Source organism: Thamnophis elegans, chromosome Z (genome assembly GCF_009769535.1).
Source record: "Thamnophis elegans isolate rThaEle1 chromosome Z, rThaEle1.pri, whole genome shotgun sequence".
NCBI classification, from domain to species: Eukaryota; Metazoa; Chordata; class Lepidosauria; order Squamata; family Colubridae; genus Thamnophis; species Thamnophis elegans.
The window spans coordinates 90,428,367-90,446,681 of record NC_045558.1 but is presented as its reverse complement, the minus strand read 5'-3'; the positions used below and the strand labels follow the sequence as shown (position 1 = coordinate 90,446,681).

The 18,315-nt window shown below is 38.2% G+C and overlaps 1 protein-coding gene across 2 annotated transcripts in view; it reads right to left on the bottom strand.

The window, feature by feature from the left end:
• Window positions 1-35: 35 nt before the first annotated feature.
• Window positions 36-18,315, bottom strand: part of INTS10 (integrator complex subunit 10) — a 44,500-nt gene continuing 26,220 nt past the window's right edge. Inside the window, exons 14-18 of one of the 2 annotated variants that reach the window (XM_032235313.1) lie at window positions 18,028-18,107; window positions 15,077-15,239; window positions 14,201-14,294; window positions 2,890-2,967; window positions 36-645 (exon numbers count right to left, since the gene is read on the bottom strand). In XM_032235313.1, coding sequence (XP_032091204.1) covers window positions 489-645; window positions 2,890-2,967; window positions 14,201-14,294; window positions 15,077-15,239; window positions 18,028-18,107 — 572 coding nt within the window. In that variant the 3' untranslated portion in view covers window positions 36-488. The remainder of the gene's footprint in view (window positions 646-2,889; window positions 2,968-14,200; window positions 14,295-15,076; window positions 15,240-18,027; window positions 18,108-18,315) is intronic. The other variant, XM_032235312.1, reaches the window with a different exon arrangement.

Here is an 18,315-nt window from a genome sequence, read left to right as displayed (position 1 = left end):
TTCAGTTCAGCTGCTATATTTGTTTTGTAAAGCTAAGATGCACTTAAGCAATAGTCAAATATGGCTTACAAATGACTTGTATCTGCCGTCAGCCTGCTTGCTTGATGATATCAGGCAGAACACTTGACCATGATGATCTCCAGCAAAATATCATGATGAATATCTGTATCAGCTTTACATGACTTATGAATTATTGTAATATGACTGTAATGGAATTATGGATTTCTATTACTTACCTACAATTTTAAATCCAGTCTTGTATCTAAACTAGATTATTTTTTTAATGAAAGGATGATTTTTAATTAATTTTGAAAGCTTATTTTATTTAGAATGCCAAAGTCAAAAGTTGAAGTCATGAAGTTTGGCTATACTTTTCCAGCAACTTTGCTTCAGCAGCTAAGGATAACTGGCTGGCCCCAATGGAATGATAATGATTTTCCTTCTTATTTGCTTCTCAACTCCAATAAAGGAGCTCAAGTGACGTCGACTCAGCTCAATGTCTGAAGAAGCAAAATCTTCTCACTCATACAGAATCTATGCAATACCATCATCAAGTTTTCTCCACAGCGTGATACTTGACGCTCCATTGCCAGACGGAAATCTTCCTTCACACCTTTGGTGATTCCTCTGGTGATAGTGTGATGTCTGCAATTATAATAACACACACAAAAAAATTAAAGGCCATGGAGCTACATCTTGTAAAATGAAAACTACATAGTATTGGTTGTAGAACATTCCAGTTAACATTTTAAAATATTTATAGAATGAAAATGTTCTGTGATAAGGATCATACATATATTATAAGATTTTATGTAAAACCTCCAAATGATTTTAAAGGTATGGAAACACATCCTAGAATCTTAAGTCCTGAAATGTCTGGATCTCTTTAATGCAGTGTATTAAAGTAGCCATGCTGAAGAACAATTGTATTCAGGTTTAAATTTGGCCATAAGAATATTTTTATGACTGCAAGTTAAAAGAATATTAGAACTAATACTGTATTTCATTTTTAGCATAAATTATTTACCAAAATAGAATAAAAGCAGGTCAATATATATGTAGTAATATAACTGTAAAGTTCTGGAGATGATATCCCTGCCCAAAACGCTACATTACTCTCTCCATAAGAAATTAAATAATTTATGGCCTAACAAGAGAAGAATCAACAGTACTATTTACTGTTAAATAGTAGTAAGTAGTCCTCAACTTATGACCACAATTGGGACCAGAATTTGGTTGCTGAGTGATGCAGTTATTAAGCAAGGAATTCCGGGACCATTTTTAACATGGTTGTTAACCGAATCTGGCCATTGATTTTCCTTGTTGAAAGCCATTTGGGAAGGCCCCAATTTGTGATCACATGACTAGAACACTGCAACTGTTGTAAATGAGCTGGTTGCCAAGCACCCAAACTGCAATCATATGATCGTGCAGTTAGTACAAATGTAACTTTGAGGACAAATCATAACTCATTTTTTTCAGCAGCATCATATCTCTGATTTGCCATTAAATGATTGGTTATAAGTCAATGATTACCAATTCCACTATAACCACTACTGCAGCACCAAGAGCTACAGAAATGAGTCAGATTATGCCATTTTGTAATGGACATTCTAAACTTCATTTTAGTTTCTCCAGACTCTGCTTTTTCCTCCTATTGCTATGATCTTGCGCTCAGGTATGACCTATGGATTCTCAAGCAATTTGAAAGGTTAAGATTTAACCATGTTGCAACACATAAGCACCCAATTTATCTTAATGGGTTGGGACACATCATCAGTACATAACAGAACTATTAAGACACCAGAAACTGCTGTATATCCACCATGGACTACAGCGTATTTCTTTGTTATACAACCTCTAGCTATTGGTAGAGTGTTCAAAATAAAAATGGGCAAAAAAGAGGAAGGCAATGGTAGAAATGAATTGCAAGTCTTTAATCTTCCGAAATTGCTTTACAACAGTTATTACTATTTTATCTAAAAAACCCTCTCTACAATATCACGAATTAGCTGAGGCTAATTGTCAAAGTAAAAATGCACAATTTGACCTCAATTCCAGAAAAATATGTATCACATTTTAGTTCTTAAACCACATATTTAATAAGGCTGCATTTGTTTGATTTTAAATAAGACTTCACATTATTTATATGCTGTCTTTTCATTGCCTCTATCTTGCCCATATAGTGTTTTAACAGAAGGCTAATTTCTTGTTGAAGAAACAACTTGCTGAAACCGCAAACCAGAAATCAGGATGGATATATATATATATATATGTATGTATGTATGTATGTATGTATGTATGTATGTATGTATGTATGTATGTATGTATGTATGTATATGTGTGTGTATGTATATATATACACACACATACATATATATGTGTATGTATGTATGTGTATATGTGTATATATATGTATGTGTATGTATATATATATATATATATATATTCCAAGATTACTAACTGCACTAAACTGCATAGATCAATTTTCTTCCGCTGCTTATAGTCAAATTTGCTTCTCAAGAGGCAAAGAAAATAGGAACAAGCAATGTAGTGAAAGTAAAGAATATGAAAAATTCCATGAAAATCCTTGCCAGTCTTAACATATTAAAGTCAATGTTTAGCTACATTATAAAAGAATGGACTAGTTTGTCCAGAAAAAAATAGAGCATCGTTTTATTATATAATCCATTTAAAAGTTTAACATACATGGGCCAGTAACATGAAAAAATAACAAATGTTAACAATAATAAAACAATTTGCCAAATGGTGTAGGCACAAATGAAGAACAAAAGCATGGAATTAACAAAGGTCTGATAACCATGACCGGTACAACATATTGACGAAAAGACAGCACACTATGAGCAGGGGTGTCCTCCTGCTTTGTACCTGTCAGCAGTCTGCATGCTGGGCTGTAGTACAGGTATGAATTCCTGCTGCAGTAACCCCAGTGGAGGGCTAGAAGTCCTTTAAAAAACAGCAAACAGCAGCATTCAAACACACACACCAACTTCCCGCTGTGCTACAAAATCAATTCTCCAGTAACGTATACATTAAGAGGAGTACAAATCAAGTCTAAATCCTAGTGCAAGCATCCAATTGATTTTTTTATTAGAGATGAAACAGAAAAAGCTTCGCAAGCCTAGGTGTTTCAAAGAAGAGCATTCAAGAAGTCAGCTGAGGATTTAAATCTTGTTGGCATAAATAATGCCTTTACCAAGAAAGATACAATGTGGCAAGCAATCCTTGGATGGCATGTAAAATTTCAGTAAGGAAGCTCAGCAAATGTTCACATATTGAAGAGAATATAAGATATCCCCTGAAGCACATACTCTGATTCGCTATGTCTTTTTCAAATGGAAGAAAACCATTACTGTTAGACTAGGCTACCAATGTAACAGATAATATCAAGCCACCTCTTTCTTTTACAAAATAGAAAGGGCTACTAGGCATCAGGTATGGTACACCTTTTCTTGCCCCAGGGCACATCTAGGGAAACTGCAGCTTCTATAATTCTTTTCCTGAATATTTCTTTTAGTAATTTTGTGAAAGCAACTTTCAAAAGAAAACAAATCAACAGCAAAACCAAGGTATTTTGAAAGAGAAAAGAAAACATAACATTTCAATAGCAATAGCTCTTAGATTTATATACCGCCCTAAAGTGCCTTAAGCAGTCTCTGGACAGTTTGCAATTTCAGCATATTGCCCCCAATAATTTGGGTCCTCATTTTAACGATGTTGGAAGGATAGAAGGCAGAGTCAACCTTGAATGTCATCAGGATCTAACTCCAGGCTGTGAACAGTTAGCCTGCAATACTGCATTCTAACCACTGCACCACCAGGGCTTGACCATTCCAGAACTGACTTACACTACAAATGCTTCCAAACAGAAATTTAGCAGAATATTAAGGCATGAAATACATTCTTTTTTGGTAATAGCTGCAAGTTAATGTCACTTGAAGTTTATTATTATTCATATGTGCTACAGGAAATACGTATTGTAATTTTTGCCTTCTCCAGTGTTTTATTATTTTTCCAGCATTTTTCTTAATTGCTGCTGTACAATGAAAAGCTGCAATAATTTCACTGATACTGATGCTTTAGAGATGGTTTTCCCCACCCCCATTAACCAAAATGGTACCTAATAGATTTGTTTCATATATCTATTAAAAAGATAAGAAAACAAATTTATATATCTTTTATATTAGCATTTGAGAAGTCCTGTTGGAAGTCATATCAGTTTGAAAGCTTCTAACAGAATTCTACTGAATTTACCATATTTTTCAGTCTAAACGACGCACAGGTGTATAAGAAGCACCAAGATTTCAAAGGGGCAAGAAAAAAAAGTTTGTATCTTCACTCAGCCTCTAGCAGCGAAAACGTTTTTGCCTTACCCGAGCCCTGCTGAAGCATGCAGAGTGCTGCTAGGGCCTGAGGGAAGGCAAAAACACCTCCGTTTTTTGCAAAAATGGGATGCGAGAGTGGGGCTTCGGGAGGCCAAAAAAGACTGTACTCAGTGTATAAGACGCATCAACATTTCCACGTTCTTAGGGGAGGGAAAGGTGCATCTTATACTAAGAGAAAGTGACAGCTGGGTTTGTAGCTATGGTGCGACTGGAACTCAAGAGTCTCCCTAGCCTCGTGCTTCAACCACTATGCCAATCTGGTTCTCCAACACATTTACAAGAAATTGGACACAGGAATTATTTTATGATCAGCAAATGTCCCTTCTGCAAACGAATTGCATTATGCTCTTAATAAAGTTGTGGCATGATAAAGCTGAACCACTACTTAAACCCAAATGTTTGAAACAGAACTTTCAATTAAAGATCAGACTCTACAACAGGTGTAATAATGCTAAATAGAGAAATGAGCTAAAGAAGGTAAACAGAACTGTAACTGGGGAAAGAATGCTATTGCAACTAATCCTTTCTCGCTAATTCAGGGCAAAGGTCCAATTTCCTGTCTATTCACCAAAATTATGACTTGAAACCCATACGATTATTATACAATAGAAGAACAGATCATTGTTTCATAGTTCAATGTGGTGCACATTAGTAGTCATAATAGAAGGTTTAGCAACTGAAACTGTTAGGTAGGATGGAGTCAGTGTCAGGATTCCAAGTAATAGATTCATAGCAAGCAAAAACTCTGAGACAGGTAGATTCCTCAAAGAATAGCTCTACTGGAAATATCGTATTGGCACATATCTTTTGAAAACCAACTGAGGGGCACCTTGGTTTTCATCTAATTAAAAGTAAGTTTTTTTTCCTCAACCCCAAACAATCAGTCACGTGGCCCTATCAAGGCAGCATTCACTGATCTGGTGACATCATTCCTCCTTCCTCCAGCCAGGTGTGAAAATGTCCTTGGTCCCCAAGAAAAAGCATTTTATTATAACTGCACAACCCCAGCTATCTCTAATCCCTCCTCCCTATCCCTCGCTCCAGCGTGGCAGTCCTGAAGCTCCAAGATGGCTTCGGCCAGATCAGCTTCAGGATTGACAGTCACTTTTATTTGTATACCACAATAATGCATTCCATCACACAACTGCCAACCTGATAATTAAAATTCACTGGCTTTGAAAAATACAAATTTAACTTGGAAAAGTAAAATAAAGACTTAGTCTCTTAAGAATATATTCTTAGTAAGAAAGTACTTCGGAAAATGTTTTGTGAAATTAACTCCCCTATCCCAGGGAAAAGAATGGTAACAAGGGATTACCTTGTAATTATATAAAATACAAAACTCTTTCCCTATACGCAGAACATTTGGCTGCTATTATCTTCTCAACCAGTAGCATGTATAAATCATAGGTAAATTGGGCATAAGACTAAAACTTTGAAACTTTTAAAATTTACCTCAGCAAATTAAAAATGACTATACATGTTTTGGGATAAAATAGGCTTTTTATAATCTTAGTGAAATGTAGGTTGTTTGATAATGTGCCCCAAATATTGAGAACCAATATTCTAATAAACATGTTGGATGCAATAAAAACATGTTATAAGGAAATTTACTTTTTTGGGGTTACTATTTGGAATAACTGAGAATCTAATGTGCATAGAAGATAAAGAAAAAGCTTTTTTAAGCCAAAAAGCTTTTGGTAATAGTTGATAGAACTCAATATTTTAACTTGGGACTTCACTGGATATGAATAGCAGCATGAATCCAATAACAGATAAGAGATTCAGAAATATCAGGCTCTCTCATACCCAGAAAAATAAGAGTAAGTGGTAAATCAGAATGATATCCCCCTTATTTTCCTTGCAGATTTCTCACTTTGCATTATGCGTATCAGAGAAATTCATAATGTAGTAAGCCTAGTGGACATTGGTTAATCACCTCTTCAGCTTTCTTCTTGCGAGCTGAGTTTCTTTTTGTATTTTCCTTTGTTTGTAGTCTATAACCGCAATAAACTTTTAAGCTAATTATAAAAAATAATCAATGAAAATGCAATATGACCAAAATAGTTTTTGGACTGAAAACACATTTCTACTGCTCAAGCTTCCCAATTCCTGTCATTTTGGAAGCCCAACAGATAATATATATGGATAGAAAATTCAACTCCGCTGAAGTGAACAAGCCTTTTCCAGGCTTCTAAAACATCTCCCATGCAAATGTTTTCAATTAAAAGTTCTACCATAAGTAACCATAGATAGCAAGGCAAATAATGAAAGATTGTGGGAACACATCTGGAAGACACCATGTTAGCTACCCATAATGTAGAGCTTTGTAGTGTTGATAATATGTTCCAGTTCGGTGATTTCGGTATTAAATCACGGATACTAGACTATATCCTAGATGTGATAAATTGTACTACAGTGAATTCAGAAAGTATTCAGACCGCCCTTCACTTTTGTTATGCTGATTGTACAGTTGTTGAAATTCATTTTTTCTCATTAATCAGCACTCAGTACCCTATAACAACAAAGTGAAACAAAATTTTAGAAATGTCTGTAAATTTATTAAAAAGAAAAAAACTGAAATATCACATTGGCATAAGTATTCAGACCTTTCATTCAGTATTTTGTTGAAGCACCTTTGGCAGCAATTTCAGCCTCGAGTCTATTTAGGTATGATACAACAATCTTTGCACACATGGATTGGGGGATTTTTTGCCATTCTTCCTTGAAAATCCTCTCAAGCTCAGCCAGATTCAATGGCAACTGTTGATGGACAGCAATTTTCAGGTTTCTCCAGAGATGGGCCATAGGGTTCAAGTCAGGGCTCTGGCTGGGCCATGCTAGGACATTCAGAGTTGTCCCTAAGCCACTCCTGTGTTGTCTTGGTTGTGTGCTTAGGATCGTTGTTACATTGGAAAGTGAACCTTCAGCCCAGTCTGAGGTCCTGAGTGCTCTACTTTGCTCTATTCACCTTTCCCTCAACCCTGACCAGGCTCCTAGTCCCTGCTGGTGAAAAACACTTCCACACCATGATGCTCTCACCACCATGCTTCATTGGGATATTGGGTAGATAATGAGTAGTACCTGGTTTCCTCCAGACATATCTTTAGAATTGAGGCCTAACAGTTCAATCTTAGTTTCATTAGATCAGAGAACCTTGTTCCTCACAGATTGAGAGAACTCCGGGTGCTTTTTTGCAAACTCCAAGCGGGCTCTCATGTGTTCGGCACTGAGGAGAGGCTTCCATCCAGTCACTCTGCCATAAAGCCCAGGTTAGTGGAGGGCTGCAGTGATGCTTGTCCCTCTGGAACTCTGTCCCATCTCCACACAGGATCTCTTGAGTTCCGTCAGAGTGACCATCAAATTCTTGGTCACTTCTCTTACTAAGGCCCATCTCCCATGAATACTCATTTGATCGGGTGACCAACTCTTGGAAGAATCCTGGTTTTGCCAAACTTCTTCCATTTGAGAATTATGGAGGCCACTCTTAGGAATCATCAGTGCAGCATAAATTTTATTGTATCTTTCCCCAGTTCTGTGCCTTGCAATAATCCTGTCTCTGAGCTTTGCAGGCACTTCCTTTGACCTCATGACTTTTGCTCTCCTACAGTATGCATTGTCAAGTGTAAACCCTTCTATATAGAGGTGTGTGACTTTCCAAATCGTATCCAATCAATTTAATTTACCATAGGTTGACTCCAATCAAGGTATAGAAACATGTTAGCAACCATCAAGAGAAATGGGAGGCACCAGAGCTAAATTTCAAGTGCTGTTGCAAAGGGTCTGAATATTTATGCCAATGTGATATTTCACATATCACAAGAAGTATTAGTATTGCTTTATAAAATCTTAGTAAGACTTAGAACTTCATCCAGTTTTGGTCACCACATTGTAAAAAAGATGTTGCAACTTTGGAAACAATGCAGAAAGGAGCAACAAAGATGATTAGGGGCCAAGAGACTAAAACATATGAAGAATGGTTGCAGGTATTGAATATGACTAGTTTAGATAAAAGATGGACTAGAGATGACATGATAGCAGAATTCCAATATTTGAGGGGCTGCCACAAAAAAAGGGGGGGGGACTTTTTCCAAAGCACCAGAAGGCAAGGCAAGAAACAATGGATGGAAACTAATGAATGAGAGAAGCAACCTAAAACTAATGAGAAATTTCCTAACAATGAGAACAATAACTAGTGGAACAGCTTGCCTTCAGAAATTTTGGGTGCTCCCTCACTGAAGGTTTTTAAGAAGAGACAGGACATTAACTAGTCTGAAATGATTGATTATAATGGAATAGGGTCTCTTACTTGAGTAGAGGGCTGGATTAGAAGACTTTCAAGGTGCCTTCCAACTCTATTATTCTGTATTAAAAAACACTATACATTATCCATAGTCCTTTTAAGGCTTTATAAAGTGGTACTAATATTTCACATTATTTTGATTATATCCTAGGATTGCATTGGCTTTTTTGGCTGCTGCCATACATAGTTCACTTATATTTAAGTGACTGTCCGCTTGGACTCCCAAGATTCCTCTCAGTTACTGGCATTGAGCCAAGTTTAACCTAGTTTGTACCTGTACAGTTAGTCTTTCTAAGTGTAAGATTTTACTTTTTTTCTACATTAAATTTCACTTTTCTAGATAGGGCTCAAGTCTGTCAAAATCCTTTTGATTCTTGAGCCCATCTTCTGGGTGTTGGTGCTCCTACCAGCTTAGTGTCATCTGCAAATTTGTTGAATTCCCCTTCTATTCTCTCATCTAGATTGTTTAGGAAGATCTTGAAGAGTACTGGGCCTAAAACTGATAAAATACAATACAATACAATACGGGAAAATAACCAAAGTCATTAAAAATATTTTAAAAACTTAAAACAATAAAAAACATAAACCATCCCATTCTCAATAATTTGTAGGAAAAAGCATTCAATTTCCATAGTTATTTTGCAGGCTCCATATATATGTTACTGGCTCCCCAGACCAGATGCCAAAGCCATTCCTTCACTCTTTTAGAAGGCCAACAAAGTCAGGGCCAATTCAACTTAAGAAAGAATGATGTTCCAAATGGCAAGTATCAAAGTAGAAAAGGCTCTCCTCCTGAGTCACATCAGATGACATTCCTTTATGGACAGCAACCTTCAACTTCTCTTTCCCACCAGATCTCGTGGTAGATGTGATAGATGAGAGGCAATCCTACAAATAATCCAGCCCTATGCCATGTAGGATTTAATAAACCATTACCAGTACCTTCAATTCTAGCTCCTACCTCCCGTCCTAGAATGATTGATATAAATGGCCTGCCGGAGAGAGCGGAGGCTACGGGAAGGGAAATGGGGTCTACGGGTGCAGGGGTGGGCCGGAGCATTATGATCATGAAGGGGAGGGGCAGGTACGGCGGGAACTTCAGGGCTAGCCATTACTGTGGAAGGAGGGTTTGCTACGTCAATCCCTGCTTCCGGCCCTGTTAGTTCCACTCCAGGACCAGATGGCGAAGAGTTGTCAGGGCCCTGGTCTCAGGCTGTTGTTGCTAAATGCCAGGTCTGTGGTTCACAAAGCTCCCCTCATCCGGGACCTAATATTAGACGAGGGGGCAGATCTGGCATGTATTACTGAAACCTGGCTGGGCCCGGAGGGAGGAGTCCCCCTCACTGAAATGTGCCCAGAAGGGTTTCAGATGCTCCATCAGCCGCGACCGCAGGAAAGGGGTGGGGGAGTGGCTGTCATCATCCGAAGGTCATTAGTTCCTCATAGGATCCCTGCTCCGGAGCATGTCGGGTGTGAATCCCTGCTGGTGAAGTTGGACCTTGAGGGTCAAGTGGGCTTGTTGTTAATGTACCTACCTCTCAACAGCATTGCAACAGCCCTCCCCTCGTTCCTCGAATCGGCAGCCGAGCTGGCGGTAGAGTTCCCCAGGTTTATGGTGCTTGGGGATTTCAACCTGCCTTCGCTCGGTGAACACTCTGACGAGGCGCAGGAGTTCATGGCTTCCATGGCAGCCATGGACTTGACCCAAGTAATTCGGGGTCCGACTCACTCAGCGGGTCACACGCTTGACCTCGTATTCCTCTCGAAGCAGTGGAGACATGATCTAGATTTGAAGGGCATTAAGATATTGCCCTTGTCATGGTCTGATCACTTCCTACTGAGGCTTGACTTTCGGAAACCAATCCCCCACTGTAGGGAGGGTGGAACTGATTAGGTGGTTCCGCCCCAGATGCCTGATGGACTCTATGGGATTTCAGACAGCGCTTGGGGACATACCTGTCTCTCTCGTCCACAGTCCGGTAGAGTCCTTAGTCGCTGCTTGGAACACAGCGGCGGCGGGGGCACTAAACCGGATTGCGCCTTTACAGCCTCTCTGAGGCAATGGATCCAGAAGGGCTCCTTGGTTTACCAAGCAACTCCGAGAGATGAAGCGCCCAAAGAGACGTCTAGAGCGCCGCAGGAGGGCTAGTAACTCTGAATCCGACCGAGCATTGATGAGAGCCTATATCAGGACCTATCTCGTGGCAATACAGGCAGCAAAATGTGCACATTTTGCCACTCTTATTGCATCCACTGAATCGCGCCCAGCCACCTTGTTTAGAATAGCCCGCTCCCTCTTGAAAGGGAGGGATGCGGGTGACCTTTACAGGGTAGAGCTGAGAAATTTGTTCACTTTCTAACGGATAAAGTCGCTCAGATTCGGGCAGATGTAGACTCCAATTGCACGGTACCAGCCGAGGTACCGTGGGAAGGTCTTGAGCGGATTTTATGGAGCGAGTTTCAACTTGTCGCTCCTGAGGAAGTGGACAAGGCCATGGGAGTGGTGAGTGCCTCCACCTGTATACTGGACCTGTGCCCCTCCTGGCTGGTCTCGACCAGCAGGGAGGTGACACGTGGCTGGCTCCAGACGATAGCTAACACCTCTCTTAAGGAGGGATCCTTCCCGCACCTCCTAAAGGATGCGGTGGTGAGACCCCTCCTGAAGAAACCCTCTCTGGACCCAGCCATTTTGAGTAACTATCGTCCAGTCTCCAACCTCCCCTTTGTTGGGAAGGTTGTTGAGAAAGTGGTGGCCTTTCAACTCCGACGGACCTTGGATGAAACCGATTATCTGGATTCCTTTCAGTCGGGTTTCAGGCCCGGCTACAGCACGGAAACTGCTTTGGTTGCGCTGATCGATGATCTCTGGCGAGCCAGGGATAGGGGTCACTCTTCTATCCTTGTGCTTCTTGACCTTTCAGCGGCCTTCGATACCATTGACCATGGTATCCTTCTGCGATGGTTGCGAGAGGCGGGAGTGGGAGGCATCGTTCATCGGTGGTTCTCCTCCTACCTCTCGGATAGGTCACAGTTGGTGTTGGTCAGAGGGCAGAGATCGACCCCTAGGCCCCTCAATTATGGGGTGCCGCAGGGTTCGGTCCTGTCCCCCCTCCTATTTAACATCTACATGAAGCCGCTGGGTGAGATCATACGACGGCACGGGATTAAATACCACCAATACACGGACGATACGCAACTGTATCTGTCCGCCCCGTGCCAACTCAGTGAAGCGGTAGAAGTGATGTGCCAGTGCTTGGAGGCTGTTAAGAGTCTGGATGGGAACGAACAAGCTTGCACTCAATCCCGACAAGACCAAGTGGCTATTGATGCTCCCTCCCAAAGATGGTCCAGCTATTCCATCTCTTAGCTTGGGGGGTGAAATTATACGCCCCTCAGAGAGGGTTCGCAATTTGGGAGTCCTCCTGGATCCGCGGCTGACGTTAGAACATCACTTGTCGGCTGTGACCAGGGGGGCCTTTGCCCAGGTTCGCCTGGTGCACCAATTGCGACCCTATCTGGACCGGGTGGTCACTCACGCCCTCGTCACCTCAAGACTGGATTACTGTAACACGCTCTACATGGGGCTGCTCTTGAAGAGTGTTCGAAGACTCCAGTTAGTCCAGAACGCAGTCACGCGAGCGTTACACCTATCCTCCGCGATCTGCACTGGCTTCCCATTGCTCTCCGGCCCACTTCAAAGTGCTAGTCATTACTTTTAAAGCTCTACATGGTATCGGACCTGGCTACTTGAGAGACCGCCTCCTGCCAATTACCTCCTTGAGGCCTATAAGATCGCACAGATTAGGCCTCCTCCGGATTCCATCTGCCGGTCAATGTTGGCTGGCGACTCCCCAGGGGAGGGCCTTCTCTGTTGCTGCTCCGGCCCTATGGAACGATCTCCCCGCACAGATCCGGACCCTTACTACCCTTCCAGCCTTCCGCAAAGCAACCAAGACCTGGCTGTTCCGGCAGGCCTGGGGCTGTTGAGTTTGTCCAGCCCCTTCCTAAGTTGTGAATGTTGTGGATCTTTTAATGTTGTCTTGTTTTTGCATGTCCTTCCCTTTCCATTTTTTTACTTATAAGCTACCCTGAGTCTCTTTGAGAGTGGGCGGCATACAAATTAATTAATTAATTAAATAAATAAATAAATAAATAAATAAATAAATAAATTTTAAAAAAAATCCAGAAGCAAACTAGTAACCAATGTACTTGTGAGATGTGAACCTCCATTAAGGCGGAAGTCCTGTACGGATTTTTCAGTTAATTTAACCTTGCTATCAAGTCAACATCCTTTTGTGGAGGGAAAATATTTTGATCACACTTTGAAAATCAAGACAATATCTGGCTGACTTTCTGCTATCATAAGCATTCAAAATTTATTTTATTTAAATTTATTGTGCATACAACTCCGGTAGATTCTGGGCAATGTATAAAACTAGAAAAAAACTAAAAACAGTTAAAATGTTAAATCTGAGAGTCCAGATACAAATAATCTAATAAAAACCAAGATCAACAAGACAAAACAGGAATCACTGGACGAATAATAAACATCTACCTCAGGCCTGAGACCAAAACAGGAAAGTTTTCTGAAACCCTAGAAAAGGAGGAGCCCTCCTTATGGTGGGGGGAAGTTGTTCCAAAATGTGGGAGCTGCATCAAAGAAGACATGCTTCCTAGGTCCCACAAGATGGCAATTTTAATGGAGAAGACCTGAAGTGAACGTACTGAGCAGGCAAAAACCCTTGGAAACAAGCAGTCTCTCAGGTATCCAGGCCCTGTGCTAGCAAGTCTTTAAAAATAATAACTAACATCATGAATTAAATTGCAGCTCAATGAAATACAAACAAGAGCAAATAAATATTTATCAAGAGAAAATGCTTATAAGCCAAGACATGTATCACTGTCTCATTATTCCAAAATATCACAGTTCATATAAAACATATCGAACTTGGATATCTCTGAATTGTCAAAATAATATCTTTTTTCCAATAACATTTCTCTATTTTTACAGTTAAGGAAACAAAATTTGTAAAACACATTATACTGAGATATTTATAACATGCTATTGATCCAATTATGAATTCATCATGTTTGAACTTTCATCTGAGAATCCTACATACTGTATCTATCATCTTCAATTATGTATTTATAAATGTTCTTCATCACTTTAATCCAATATATCAAGGTTATTACTTTGTGAAAATTACATCCACTCCAGATTAGCTATTTTACAGGCCAAGTGAGATATACAGTATTTAATGCCACATAATCTTTACTATGGTTAAAAAGCTCACTCAACCAAAAATATATCATATTTCTGCATAGCAATCCTCTGAATATCTAAAATATACTCAGAAATAAGCCTAACATTTATCTGAATGTTTCATAAATACCATAGTGTTTTAACATCAGTTTAGGCTTAACAAACAAAGTATAGCAGCCTTTAGAGTAAGTTCACAAACTTTTAAAATTTGGAAAAATATTTTCTTACTTTATTAGCATTGCCTGATTTGGCAATAATTCCAAATGAATTTTTCCTCCTTCTTGTGTTCTTAAGTAGGCAAATTCCTCCAGCATATCAATATCTAAAACAAATGTTCAGGTGCAAAAGAAAGTATCTTTGAAAAAATTACTATGATCCATTATCTGATTCCTCTACTCTCTTCTAATTGTATCCCTCATTGCTGATGTCTTTAAAGTTTTTAATCTTTATTTTGTTCCCAAACAAGATATGATGTATCTATTAGTTTATTATAATATCTTAATTTAACTATAGCTGTAATTTTGTCAGTTTTATCCTTGCAACAGAGTAACACAACTATCCTTTATAAGTTTATCTAGGAATAAACCCCCTTGAGTTCCAAAGAATTTACTTAGGAACAAAAATGACTATACATCAGCCTCTTGTTCTTAGTATCAGAAAAGCATACCATATCTTAAAGTATATAGCTTGCTCTTTCTATAAAATAACAAAAAGGTTCAAGCACCATTCATGATTTATTTTAATCCTGCTTCCTGAGTAAACAAAATTGGTCACGTTCACATCTAATACAAAAGGCCTAAGCTATGGTTTACAGACCACAATGATTTGGTTCATACAATGTTAAATCAAACCAAACAAACTACATTAACCAGTCTACTATTGGTTCAATATGTTATGTGATCTTGGCAATATTTCTGAACTCATGTTTCTTATAGCACACTCAAAATTCCATCATCCTCTTATTTGCTTTTTACATCTGTTTCAACTATTATGTATAATATTCCATTAGATTTTACATTCCAGTATTCTTAATAATCTGAAAAAAAATGTGTTCTTGGAGAAACTGTTTATCTCCTATATTGATCCACTGAAGACAAAGGATACTTGTAATATAGTTGAAAAATTTTTCATATTGGAAGTTTGCTTGCTGGCAGATTTTGTTAACTGCTTTCAAGAATAAGTTTTCACCCCTTGGCCACTCATGCTGTAACAACACAATCACATGACCCAATGCCATATCATCCCTGTTGTCTGTGAAAGCTTTCAGCTGTTAGGGGGGAAAAAAACCAAACAATGTAAACAGCATCTCAGAAAGTTTTGTTTCAAACAAATATAATGGAGAGATATACTTCAAATTGTTTCATTTTTCTAAGAATTATTTTTAGTACTCAAAAATATTATTCATACTTTTTCCAGTATGCTATTCTAAAAAACATATAAAATTTGTGGGCTGTTATTAGGGTGGGATATATTGAACAACAAGTGTTAAAAGTTCTCAAAACAATTAAAGGTAGCTTAGAATGAAGGTGACTCTGTTTTCCTGAAAATAAGATCTCCCCGAATAATAAGCCCAATCAGGCTTTTGAGAGCATGTGTTAAAATAAGCCCTCCCCCCAAAATATTGCAACACAGCAGCAGCCATGAGGTGACTACACTGGCCACCTCCTGCACCTCAAAAATAATAAGACCTCACCACAAATATGGCCAAGAGTTTATTTTGGGGGTCAAAAGAAAACAAGACCCTTTCTTATTTTCAGGGAAACACAGTAACACTTATATTCAGTTATTTAGACAATACATTTGTGTGTAGTATTCACCATGAAGTAAATCTTCTTTCAAGTCACACTGTGTCAGCAGTTCTCCCCAAATGTTAAATATGTATAACAAGAGAGTCTTCAAGTGCAGAATCCTACTTACAAAAGTTACCATGTAAACTGGATCCTTAGAACTATGTGGAAACTATGTTTTTCTATGTAGAACTTAAAAGAGTTTCCTCACTGCAAATGGACATATGGTACTCACCACAATTGTAAAAAGGGAGGATCTGTTACACTCTGTTCATATAATGAGTACTAGAAGCAAATGTACTACCTAAATACAGAATGATTCTACATTGGGCTAAGAAGCAAATAAATATTAAAAATATGTAAGTTCCAAGCTTTGGTCAGATAGCATGTGACAAAAATGAATTTAATCTTGGAACATCTAGTCAGGATATTAGAAAAAAATAAATTCTTATAAACTCCTTTTACCCAAAACATAGCAAAACTGATTATAGAGGTGAAGCCATCCTTGGATAAATATTTCTCAAGAGGTAATTCTTTAAGCTTTACATATTATTTTAACATGCATATCTTAACAAAACTTTGCTATATATATCAGGTACATATGCAACTGATATCGTAGTACTGGAGTATTGCAAGGTGCAATACTCTATTCATGGCATGAATCCAGGTTACCTGAGGAACCATCTCACCCTAATGGAATTGAATTTCCTCATTGTATCCGCAGAAGGGGCATGCTGCAGACCTTAACCACCAAGGAATTTTGGCTGTCAAGATCCAGGAAAAGTCTTTTCTGCCATAATGTCTGCCCTCTGGAATATCGTATCTCTTGGGGTGAGATCCACCCCGACCTCTTGTCCTATAAAGATCTTAAAAACTGCTCTGCCACTTGACCTGAAGCCCAGATAGTGGTGTGTCATCCTGGAGTATTAACAAGATCTCCCTTCTACCTTCATCATAGCCCCTATTATTTAAGCTATTTCTTGTTAATTTAAATGTATTCATTGCTTCATTGTTTTACTATTTTAATTTTTTATACTATGGTTTTATCTGACTATGGGCTGTCCAGAGTCACGGGATAGCAAAATGGATGGCAAATAAGTTCAGTAAAGAAGCAATCAATCAATACCAGAATTACTACCTGTATAAATTAATTAAATAATTGTATTTATTTATTTAGAAATCATCTATCACCCTCACAATGGGGCTCCAATCTGTACAAGTATCAGCTCAGTCAACTTGCCTACCACAAGAATAACAATATGCAATAATGAAATGAACAGCAGAGATGTTTAAAGTACTAATGCTGCAATGTTCTGTTAGCTAGTAATATACAATTTATCCCTATAATAAAAATAATTATTCCATTGCTTCAATCATGAAGTCAATACCTTCAATGTTTTGAATTTTTTTTGTTATCTTTATTTTTTCCAATCTGTTATGACACCTCTCTAATGTAGAAAACAATTGTTCCAACACTGTCATGTACATGACACATTGAAGATTCATGTTAAAAAATGAAGATGCCAATTCAAATCTATAAAATTTCACAAATTTGAGATGACCTTGATAGCCAATTATTTTAGTTAATAGTCCTCATAAAGTACCTTCAATGTTGAGAGGCGAATGAGACTTACTTCAAGGAGAGTTGGGACACCTTTGGGATTAACATGAATTGAAAGGTCATTTTTCCTTCCATATTCTTTAAAAGTGAATGGATCATTTAATTCACATTCAGCTGGAAGGTCCTGGAAATATTCTGCTAAATGACTGAGTTATCTTTCCTTTCCTAAAGAAGCAATCAGCATTTATAAATTTGATCTACAATTACAAATGGCTATAAAAAGATTCTTCTCAATAATGATGCTATTACTACAAGGAACATTTATTTAGACTGACACCCCCCCCCCCAAATATATAGAAATGTGTTTCTTTTTTAGAGATTGCTTACTAGTTCATTTTCCTATGAGAATGTTTGTTATTCTTCAGCATTTAAGTGAAAAACTGTTTAAACTTCAATTAGGACAGCGACTTGATTACTAATTGGTAATCAGGGTAACCATTTTTAACTCTCTTAAAACTGACTCATAGTTTATTTGATATCAATGATTTAATTAAGCTGATTTCAAGTTGTTTGTATCTTAATAAGCACTGCATTAATATATGCTAACATAAATACTGAAGCCAACATGAATAGAATGAAAAATTGGAAGAAAATATAAAAAAAAAAATATAGTAACAATTTACTTCACCACAAATATAATAAATTACCTTAAAACAAGCTAATAGTAATCGGAGACAGTAAGGCATAATAGTTTTACTGTTGCATGGCCAAAGCTTCAGCTCTGAAACTAGACAAATAATAGTTTTGAAAATATTAAAATCAAATAGAATTAAAAGCAAGTATGACAGACCTAAAATTATATCCATTTTAATATCTATAAAATGTGTTTATGTTATAGAAAGTCCGATTCCAATTGAATGTTAGGAAAAAAGCCCTCCCAACAATAAGAGCAGTTTGATAGTGGCTGACTACATAATGTAATGTTTGGCTTCCTT